General features: G+C 35.6%; 2 protein-coding genes across 2 annotated transcripts; one reads left to right on the top strand and one right to left on the bottom strand.

The window, feature by feature from the left end:
• Nucleotides 1–2,968: 2,968 nt before the first annotated feature.
• Nucleotides 2,969–5,403, bottom strand: LOC114741710 (glycerol-3-phosphate 2-O-acyltransferase 6-like). The gene is made up of 2 exons (XM_028929960.1): nt 4,789–5,403; nt 2,969–3,868 (listed from the first exon to the last, which is right to left on the bottom strand). The coding sequence occupies exons 1-2, from the start codon at nt 5,401–5,403 to the stop codon at nt 2,969–2,971; spliced, it is 1,515 nt and encodes a 504-aa protein (XP_028785793.1).
• Nucleotides 5,404–8,521: 3,118 nt separating this feature from the next.
• On the top strand, nt 8,522–11,570 carry LOC114741712 (prefoldin subunit 1-like). Its single transcript, XM_028929962.1, has 6 exons — nt 8,522–8,685; nt 8,800–8,853; nt 10,298–10,403; nt 10,666–10,672; nt 10,788–10,872; nt 11,202–11,570. The coding sequence occupies exons 1-6, from the start codon at nt 8,662–8,664 to the stop codon at nt 11,310–11,312; spliced, it is 387 nt and encodes a 128-aa protein (XP_028785795.1). The 5' UTR covers nt 8,522–8,661; the 3' UTR covers nt 11,313–11,570.

Genomic DNA, 11,570 nt, shown 5'->3' with positions numbered 1-11,570 from the left:
GTGATATGTTGCTCTTCAGAGTTCAGACTAAACCTATCTAATAAGGGATGGGATTAAATTCTTGTCGATACGACTCTTACTGGTAAAGTAGGGTAGGATAGAACATATATAGGGTAAGTGAGTAGCATCCATTGTCACAGAGATTAAATAAAATAATCAATTACGTGGATCGTTATGTAGCTGGATGGGGTTGAATTGAGATGGTCCTCGGTGTGGTCTTCGCTGACTATTGCTCTAACCTAAATCTGTTTACAGCCAAAAATTGATAGGACATGATACTTCAATTACATATCTTCTTGATCCTCGAAATGAAAAAGAAAAATGAAGAGAGAGAATATTATATCGTTACTTATGTTATTAATTTTATGTACAAATTTTAGATTCCTATGATATTATCTCTCAATCTTGCAGAATCGTCATACATTTGAGAAGCCAGTGAAAATCTCCAACTAGAAAAACCCTCAGCCAACTCGTTCAAAGCTAATATAATGAGCTCTCTTAAGGCAGTAAGAAAGTTAGGATGGAGAAGCTGTCAATGTTCGTACGAGTACTTCGGCGTATCCGTATCCATAATCTTAAGCTTTTAGCCTTGAAGCATTTTGAACTAAAATCTCTCGAGCACCACTTTTGTGGCGGGGATCATGAAAATTGAGGTTTTTTAAACTCGTGTAAGCTTGGGACATGCGATTTTGGTGGAGTGATCACTGCTGTATAGTGGCTATAGGTATATTCATGTCATCCAAATGTGTTTTTCCCGTCGAGTTTTTTTCATCTTTCCGGAGAGATAAGCATTGAGGATAGGGGTGACCGTATTGTTTTTGCAGGGGGCCCCCTCCTCGGGGGAAAAAAAAATCTCGTCGTTCTTTTTCTTTAGCTATTAGACGCATTACGAGTTGTGTTAATATCCTTTTGCATAGTTCAATTTTGTATCTGTAGCAGCTGAATATTTTGCTTGGTTTGTTTAGAACAAATAAGTTGACTGACCGATAATTGGGCTCATTTTTAACGAAATTTCGACCTGGATGTTAGAAATTTGCTTCTTATACAATTGACTTGTAATGTGCTCTCTGGTCCTTAATATTATTAAGTAATTTAATCCTAAAATATAAGATATATTTTTATATTTATTAATTTTTCTAAAAAATTCTCTATAGATACTCTTTCAATCATAATCAAGTGAGGAAGGAAAGGATATTAAGAAAAATAATTATAGTATTTTACAAAAAAAACATATCAATATTTTTATAATTAACTAATTTATCTAATTTTTTTAATCTAATGACCGAAGGAGTATAACCATAGATAAATAGGGCTCTGGGCACCTTAGGCAGGTTGCAAAACCGCAGAACTCTTTGCTTTATTTTCTTCGGCCAAACCTTTCAGATGTATAGTTTAAATCGTAACCTTATCTTGTTAGAGGTTATTTGATAAGTTGGTTCCATTCTATCAAATCCTCCTTAATCATGAGTTAATCTTCAATTTGTTTATATGTCAGTTGGCGTCATCGGTTAGCTACGGTGTTGGCTCGATTCACATGGGCATATTCTAGTTAATGTATCAATAAGCATACTATATAGGCTATAATTAGCCCCACGATTAGCTGTGGACATTCATGTTAGCCGGGATATGAACCGAGAGGGAGGAGGGAGAAACGGGCAAAAAATAAATGAAAATAAGGGTGATGTAGAAGAAATGTGTGTTTGTCTGGCGAAAAAAAAAGAAGAAGCAGAAATATATGTAAAGTGAGACAACTCAAAAACTCAAATTTTATTCTAATTAATCAAATTTGACGAACATATAACTTGTAGTTCTATGTGTAGGGCTCTAACCTTCTAACTAAATTATTAAAATATAGATGATAATATTTTCTTCAATTATACTCTCTATATTTCAAAATATAAGCATCAAATAATTAAATTATACAGTTTAAAAAGTTGGTTAAAATTGATTAAAGATAATAAATACATAAAAAAAATACCACCTCTAATCCTAATTATAAAAACTAGTTGATTAATTTGAGGAGATTAATGAAATAAGTTAAGTTAATTATTTATAATAAATAGGTGTTATCTTTCCTAAAATATCCTTACTAATTAAATGTATTGGTTAGAACTATTATTATTAGAATGACTATCTTAGAAAAAAATATATAAATATGAGAGACAAAATGGATTGGGGTCTTATATTTAGGACCAAAATAAAATTCAAACAAGATCTTATATTAAGGACTGGAGGTAGTATAATTTATTTTTCTAAAACACTCTTACTTATAGAGAGGGTAAGTGAAAAAGAGAATGGGTAGAAAAAAGATATGAGAGAGACATATAATGAATTAGGAATAAAAATGAAAACTACAATAAAATGATAATTAGAATAAAGTAATCTAAATAATCTTATATAATTAAAATATAAATCGTAATTAAATAAAAGATAACTAAAATAAAGTAAATAATCTTAGACATGATCTTAGACATCGTTTCCTTTGTAGATGTGCATGTTGGGCCATCATTGAGTTAATTCGTGACTAATTTATATGTAATATATTTTGGTATGTACCTTCCTTTTTACCTGAATATTTATGTATGTAGCTAGACTCCGTGCATAGAGTATGACAAAACGATACGTTGATTTAGATGTTGGACAAATTTTTTAATGGATTAATCTTATAAGTCAAAGCGGCAAGAGAAACGCAGTCTTTAAAAATGTCTATTGCTTAGAGAACCGCTATATCTCGTTCTATTTAAATATATATTGATTTATTCCCATTACTCATTTATTTTACAAACCTTTTAGTTAATTCGTGCAATATTGGCTACTATTATATCATTCCATTTCTTGGTCACTTGCATTTCCTTACGATGAAATCCAAACTACCAAGTTGAAACCATCATTAGCAAACAAAAGCGAACAGGAAAAAAAAAAAAGGAAATTAAAATCCTATATGGAAGAGAAGCGGCCAAAATACGAATCAGCAGCCCATCACCTTGTTTGGCTTGACCAGAGGTTTGTCCGCCACAGTGCCATCGTTCCCAGCCAGTGCTCTATACTTATCCTTCCTCGTAAAGCTGGTACACTCATACGACAATGTCGCGGCAATCACTCTCTGTATATAGTTCGCAACTTCATGGCTTGATTTGCCTGAGCTACAAGTCAGCTCTTTTGGCAACTTGTTTAAGAACGTTACCTCATAAGCTGGGCTAGGGTTCATGAAGAAGTAAAATGGATCCATCCCTTTCCACCCTCTCGCCGTCGTTCCATGAAACATGCTCATCCGGTTCACCATGGCCACCGGCATGAGCTCGTCGGTCAGTTCAGCGAACAGAGCCGAGAACCTCAGAAGAAATGGCTCCCTACAAGTTGTCCCTTCGGGGCATATGGCCAAGTCGCCTTCCTCCAAGAGCTTCTTTATCATGGCCGCATCGGTGGCCCGGTCACGGCTCAGACGGACGGTCTTGATCGGGGAGATGATCTCAGAGAGGCGGGAGACGGAGTAGGTGACGGCGGGGATGGGGCGACCAAGGGCGGTGGAGAGAAAGATAGGGTCAAGTAGCGTTCTGTGAGAGCATATAAAGAGGACTCCGGATTGACCATGATGTTTCTTCACCGGCGGCGGCGGTGTGCCCTTGACCTTCACACGTACGCCAAGTGCCCAGAAGGCATAGTAGACCAAGTGCATCGGCAGGAGTGCTCCGGCGGCGATGCGGAGGACGGCCAAAGGGAAGCCGATGGGGATCCACAGGATTGTGAGCAAAGCCAAGAGTGGTGTGGGTTTCTGGACGAGACGACCGTCGTGGAAGATGATGGGTTTCGGAAGCTTGTCTCTTGCTACGGCTTTCACTTCCGGTCTCGGTGGCACGATGTATCCCTCCTACAGGTCGTCCGTGCATCGCCGTAAATCAAACAGCTTTTTTATATTAAATTAAATTATCATAAAAATAAGAAATTCTTAATTATCAAAAAGCAATGTGATTTGCCAAGTATTTATTCTTCAGAAACAGAATGGAAGTGATGAGTTATATGTAGTATTATATCTATATATAATTAACATGACTCACCATAAAAGAAAACTTGAACATATTTTTCAAGTATATCCCATTTTCCCCCCAAAAAAAACAAATTTAAATGTACAAGTACATAATTTATATATTTCATATTTGAATGAATTTAGTCGATTTACTATAAAGAACCAAATAATAAACCTTTATGTTGACCGTACCAAAGGTTTTTGCAGAATTTTGATAACTTTTTTTTTTCTCAAAAGAATATATCTTAACTTTATTACTAGATGCATGTGCTCACTAAGATCATGATGTTGTGTCCTTGTTTTTTCAAAAAAAAAAAAAATTTACATGAACTTATATGTTTTAATATTTGTAAAAAGAATTTAAAAATTAAAAGGTCGTAGAAAGTTATTCAATCTCTCAATTTTCCCTAATATTAATGGTATCTTTAATTTGTTTGTGTTCACTGTATACCCATAAAATTTTTTTTTACTTTCATTAGTGAGGGAACAACAGGAAAAAAAAAACCTGAAAATTACTAAATCTCTAATATATAAGGAATTCTTATAAAAATATATTGTTATTTTCAACTTGAGTCTAGTCAAAATCTAACGTTAAAATGTAAGAAACAAACTTAATTTGAGAATTATTAACTTTCAGTTTTTCTTCTCCTGCCTTTCTCCCTTCTTTATTTTCGCTTTTGATCTTTACTCTATTGATTTTTTTGAAGACGTGTGCGTGCGTGCGTGTGTGTGTTTTCATGTCTGCTGGTGTATATGCTACGTACCTTGCACAAAGCCATGAAAGGAGCATCGGTTGATCTATCACCAAGTCCAATTTCTGGCTGTTCATCGGCAAAAGCTTTCTTTAACGCTCCAGCTTTCTTCTTCCCCACAAGTATCCCTGCTTTTGAAACCAAACCTGTGGCCCTTCGTTTATACGTCGCTATCTCCGTCCCCAACACCATGTCGGCCCCCAAGAATTCCTTCAGAAACGGCTCCACCATTATCCTCGGGTTCGCCGTCAGTACGCACCGTTTACCACATGAAGAGAACACGCGCCAGCTCTCCGGGTGGAGGTCACCGGCGTAGAACTTGGGCAGCACCGCACGCGCCACCGACTGGATGCTTGACACCTTCATTCCGGCCATGGAGGCGAAGATGAGGACTTGGATGCCGGCGGACTCAGACACAAAGTAGTAGAGAAGGCCAGCAATGGGAGCCAGCAAGACATAGAAGAGAAGCCTCAACACGCCACCAACCTCAAACGCCACGAGCGCAAAATACGGAAAGGAGCTTCTTCCTCGGAGTAATGTTCCGTCCATGTCCGCCACCACAGTGTGCTTCTCTCGTCCTATGGAAGCGCACTTGTCAACTGTGGGAAAACTCGTCGCAGCGGCCATGGATATGGAAGAACTTGAAACTAAAACTTATTACCAGTTAAAAACACTCACTACTGCTTAATGTTTATTATTGGAGGGACTACATATATATATATATATAGAAAGAGAGAGAGAGAGAGAGAGAAAGGGTCTTGAAGGAAGAGAGTGGGTTGTAATTGTTTTAAAAATATATGAGAGTGAACGATGACATAGATGGAGGCACGGAGAGATTTCCAAAAGTGATTGGCAAGCACATACGGTAGAAACGAGGCATGTCTATGCTCTTTGTTCTTCGTTGAGAAGGGTGTATATTAAGATACGCCACAGCTTAGGGTTCTCCGACTTCGTCTTTGTCTTCGCGCCCTATTCCTTCTTTTAGAGCCACGGCTCTCTAATCTTTTATTATAAATACTCAATAATAATTTGAAAAAAATTACAAATAAAGACCCTAAAAATTTCAACTTGGATATTTGAAAATTACAAGTTGAGTATTCTAAATAATGAGTTAAATATTCCAAATAATAGGAGGGCAATTTGGTCTTTGCATAATATCTCATAATTCATATTTGGGTTAAGGTGTATCCAGCACTCCGAAGCATTTTCTCAGGAACATCCAGTATCCTGAGGTATTTTTAGTGCGTCCAATACCCTGAAGTATTTTTTTAGGTGCGTTCAATACCGTAAAATATTTTTTAGTGCACCCAACATCTCAAAATATTTTTTTTATATGCATCTAGCACCTAAAAATATTTTTTGGTGCATCCAGTATCAAGGTAAAAAAAATAATTCGGGGTGCTGGGTGCCTCTAAAAAATATTTTGGGGTACTCGATGCACCTAAAAATACTTTAGAGTGCTAGATGTACCCGAGAAAATATTTTGAGGTGCTAGATGCACCTTAACCTTTTGTATTTAGACCTAGTCAGTCTTGGTTGCAATTTTGTGAATTTAAGAATCTAAATTGAAATTTTATATTTTTAGGGTCTTTATTTGCTATTTTTCCTGATAATTTTACATAAATTAATAAAATTTTAAAAACTAGATTTTTTTTATAAAATATCAAAATTATCCTCAATACAAACTATTAGTTAGGGATCATTTTTTCAACATTTATATTCTCTTAGGAGTTATACCCTCCTTTGCCTTTTCAATAGTTTAGTTAGTTTAACTTTTTCCACCTTTGTTGCTTCTCAATAAGTTGCCAATGAAATTTTTCTCTTTATGATGAGCATTTGGTAATATCTTCACGTAGGTGCTCACAAAGTATCTTGCATAGGATCCTTCGCCAATTGAATATAAGAAAGAGATGTTCATTTTTGTCTCAGTGGACTCCAACTCTATTATCCCATATTGTCATTTTAAATAAAATCATGTTTTTTAAAATATTATGCAGAGAAAGTGATAAAAGACGAGATAACACAAAAAGGCAGACATTTATGTAATTAATTGTTTGTTGCATAAAATGACCTTGTCGTAATTACGGTTTAAACAAGAAATACTGCATCAATATGGTAAACGTGAGAAAATGTTAAGTGGAAGTATCATTTTGTTTAAATGATCGATCAATTGCTTGGTTGGTAGTGTGTAGTATTTCAAAAATCATATGTACATCAGTGTGTTGGGTTAATTAGCTTTTGGGCAACTGTTGGAGTCGTTGGCAAAAAACCAAAAGAAAAAAAAAGAGCAACTTTCGGAGTGTTTGATGGGTGCATTAATTAATTAGTGGGCATTAATTTGTGCTGAAATTTGTCCTCACATGCGTATCTTCAATTGCTAACAGATGGCATTTTAAACGCTTCTTTTTAATATAATTAGTCACAACTCAAAAGAGTGTCTCAAGTGGCGCTTGTTGTGGAATAACGGTTGGCGTGGCCAATTTAGAGCATGGATGCATTCCATGTACTTGGGGTAGTGCTTTAAATGATCTACAATTTCATCTCCAAGGTCCGAGGGAGAAGCTTTGCTTGCTTGTGATGACTCTTTTACTAAATTCTTACTTGTTTGGTATGCATCTTTTATGGTGTTTTGGTGGAAATCAAACCATAGTTTTAAAAGTGATTTTATGATATACGAAATAAATGTGAAAGAGTTTGTCTCAATTTGCATAAAAACACTTTTAGGTGTTCCAAACACTTGCTTGAGCTTCAAGATATTGACTAATTCCACAACCTTATTGGTTCTCTTAATGTGATTGTATAATCATTAGGCATTTGGGCACTCATTGCTAGATATAGTGGGGAATACAGGATGAACCTGTCAAGCTAACCTATTTAATTAAACTCATTTAAATCTAGAGTCGGGCTTATGATTTAGAATCTTTAAGAATAAGTTAAATTTAAAAAGACTAGCCCTGTAATAAACCCTGTTTAAACATAATTCTTCTTCTTTTCTCAAACTTTCCAAAGATTGAACTGAAGTAACCCATGTTTCCTACTCTGTTGAATGCTGTAGGAGGGTAAAGAAAAAACTTTAATTTACTCTTCTAAGATGAATGAATATAAGCAAATATACTTCGTTCCATCCCACCTTTAATTCTTGATAGGCAAAATTTGCACATTATATATGATTTTTTGACTAGTGTGGACAGGTAATTAAAATCGGATATATATGATTTTCCAGATTAATACCGTTATGTTTTTGTCAACACAAGTTAATCAAGTAAAAATTGGATAACAGTTTTTATTTACATTATGATTTTTTTCAGTTCAAATCAATTTTGATTTTTCAGATTAAAAATTAAACTTAGCAAGACCCAAACCAGCCTAATATATGAATCGAGGCAAAAGAAACAGCTTAAGTTGTATAAGAAATCATTCCTGCCAACTCGTTGGATTAAAATTTGCCTGAGGAATTATTTTGAAATGAATTTATTTTTGTATACCTTAAAATCAGAATTTTGTGCGTGTATTTTTCTGTAATTTAGAGTTTGAATTTTATTTTTGAAGAGAATTTATTTCTTTTATACATTAATGGGATTTGAACTTGTGACTTTTTGTGATTATTGACAGCATCATGACTTAATTTTAATTTTTTTAATAAAATATGTGGGAATTACCAAACACTGTTTGGCAAACTTATTTGGGATCACAGGCTTGAGCCTGAACCATTCAGCCCAAGCCAAGTCAGGCCGCAGTCCCACACTCCTCTAGGTGGCCGACCTCACAAAGTCGTACTATCTCCCCCGATTCTGCGATCTTGCAAGTTACATGGGATTTGACCTAGAAACTCGTACATAGCCACTGAAGTGTGGAATTTTCTGTCTGAGGTCTAAAGAGGGGAAGATGGCAGACGAAGGCAATAGAACTGTAAGGACCAAGTCATGTTGTCATAATACGCTAATCTTCCTGCACTAGCTAATACGTTTTTTGGCGTGGTCCGAATGCCTAACCTGACCTTTTATACCGGTTGGTTGTGTACAGGCTTTCCTCGAAATTCAAGGTCGCATGATCGAGACTACCGCGAAGCTGAAGCAGGTGAAATCTGTGTTACTTTCGAAATTTTTCAATCTCGTATGGGGTATAGAAATCGGTTCGAAACTGTTTTAGCATATGATTTTTCCTTGAGTTTCTGGTTCTGGGGTTCTATGACGACCTAACATATCTGGTTAAGCCTAGGTGTTGATCCATTTTAAAAAATATCCCAACCATGGTACCAAACCGAGCCGATTTAAAAACAAAATTGTGGCAATTGCACTGCATGGGGGATGAATGATAAGTTTGATGGTGATCATACCAAGTTAGAACCACACCTCATCGAGTACCACCCATTAACTATCATTCAGACCTCGAATAGTTAGGCTTAGCTACCATTGACACGGCAGCTAATTGGAACGCTTCAGGGCACTAGTTAATTTGAACAAGTACAAAAATCATAACAGTTGGAATTCCGACAATTCAGTAAATATGACTTATCCAATTCCTTTGAATTTTATTTTGCAAGCGTATTTGTCTGTTAGACCACTATTTTCTCTGAATTGGTTAATGGCTCGAAAATACGATTTTGGGAGGTTGCGTGGGGTTGAGAAGACCTTTCTTGAGACATACCCCTGTCATTGTTGGGTTTTTTGTTTTTCACAATTCTTCCATTTGTGATTTCCTTGCTGTTGATAGTTCCAATCTATTCTGGGAGAATGATCAATGACCTGACCGATAAGTTAATGAAGTCCGTACCCTGTTGTATATAATCAAACCTGTTCCTTTTTCTTTCATGATGTGGAAGTTTTGAATCTTGATTCTTCTGTCATTTGTCTTTACCAATATCACTTTTCATTTCCTTGCTCATTCTCCTACTACGGAGAGGTTTCACTCTAGGGTCCAAAAATTCTTTCTGGACAACTGAACAACAATTCTCAAAATAAGGAACACAAAAAGACACGTTGCAAATTTGCTGACCCCATATAGCTCTTTGTTCTAACATAATTTACATCTATACAGCACTGTTTTATATTCTAACGTCAGGTCAATAAATTAACATACCATATATTTTTTTACATATTTGGAGTATTGATACCAGTATTTTCAAAAATTGAATTATTTATGATGTACGTGTAAAGTACTTCTAGTTCAACAGTTTTTTGTTTTGCTTGAGTTAAAAAAAAAAAAACTGTGGGTTATGAGTGCGTTGGTTATTGCACCAGTACTATGCTATCGATAAGTGAAACTCAAGGCATAGTTCGTTCTTCCTTAATTACAGCTTGCATGCTTATTTCTGGCCATTATCAATTCTTACTGAGAATAACTATATCTAAATTGTGAAATGCTATTATTTTTATTTATTTATAGGCCCTGAAATATAAGAAAATGATAAAAGCTAAAATGAAAGGAATACATTAAAATTTTGCTCCTCGAAGTTATATGCTCATACTAGGAATTCCTAGATAATTTGAAATTCAAGTTTCTTTTTACCTTTGGTCTTCAGGTGCAGAACCAGATGCGTAACAAGGAAGGTGAAAAGAAGCGAGCTTTCCTAACCTTGGAGGAGCTGCGGCAGTTGCCCAATGATACTAATGCATACAAATCCATCGGTACTAGAATCAGATTCTCATGTTTTTGTTATGTGATGGAGTTTTTTTCTCTGGATGAAATTGTGTGATATAGCAATAGTCAATTGTAATTACGAACGCGATAGTAATAACAATCCTGTAAAAGGAAAAATTGGTTTTCTGTCTGTCTAAAATGAATGCTCTGTTTTTACAAGCTTCTCTCTTCTGCCACTTGCACAATTCATTTACCTACTGCTCTGTGATCGACTTCTCATATTATGTCTCCATTTATCTTGTTTTGCAGGGAGAATGTGAGTTGTTCATACCTATTTGAACATCAATCTAAGTAGAGTACAGGAAATGCCTTGGCTATTGGTAGTTGGATATGTAAATGACGTCCTGTAATAAATTTACTTTCATGTGCAGGTTTGTATTAGAGACCAAGGCAACTTTAATGACTGAACAGGAGAACAAGATCAAGGATAGTGAAGCTTCAATTACCTCTTTACAGGTGTGTATCCTTATTCCTTTCGGACCTGACTACACTGTAAAATATTCTGTTTTGGAGAAATCACTATGGACTCCCAATAAAGGAACATAACTACCAAAAAGACCCAATGATAAGTGAGCAGCATGGATTTGTCATTTTCTACATTAGAACTTGTTATTCCCTTGTTATGAGATTTTTTTGGAAATTACATTCTTTCCTTGAGACCACATAGTAACTTTCCCTTCTTTATTTGAGCTGACATGACATCAGTGTAAAGTATTCTACCAATAAATATGAGCTTAGTACTCTCAGGTCAGGTTAAATTAGTTGTTTTCTATGGCTTTGGACAGAGCTCAAAAGAATACCTAGAGAAGCAGATCGCTGAGGTGGAAAATAATTTGAGGGAGCTGTTACAACATGATCCTGGTCTCGCACGTCAAATCATGTCTATGAATGTGTGATGGAAATTTTTTTATTGAACATTCCCTGCTTGTAGCCGGTTTTCTTGCGCGTCTGAGCAAATACTAAAATTTAGGGCGTGTTTTATAGGCATTGTTGTATGTTTGCACGGAAGTTACCTTAATTTTTAAGATTTTAAGCATGATACAAGTTTAGAAAATCCTCGATTATCTGCCTTTTCATGCTGAATATTTACAAATAATTTATCTCCTATCTCCTTTTTAATGTGAGTTTGGCCTTGCTGTACTTGTACATAGAAA

Source organism: Neltuma alba, unplaced genomic scaffold (assembly GCF_004799145.2).
Source record: "Neltuma alba isolate B1F8T4 unplaced genomic scaffold, ASM479914v2 tig00003488_pilon, whole genome shotgun sequence".
Lineage (NCBI taxonomy): Eukaryota > Viridiplantae > Streptophyta > Magnoliopsida > Fabales > Fabaceae > Neltuma > Neltuma alba.
This window is presented reverse-complemented; position numbering and strand designations above follow the sequence as displayed.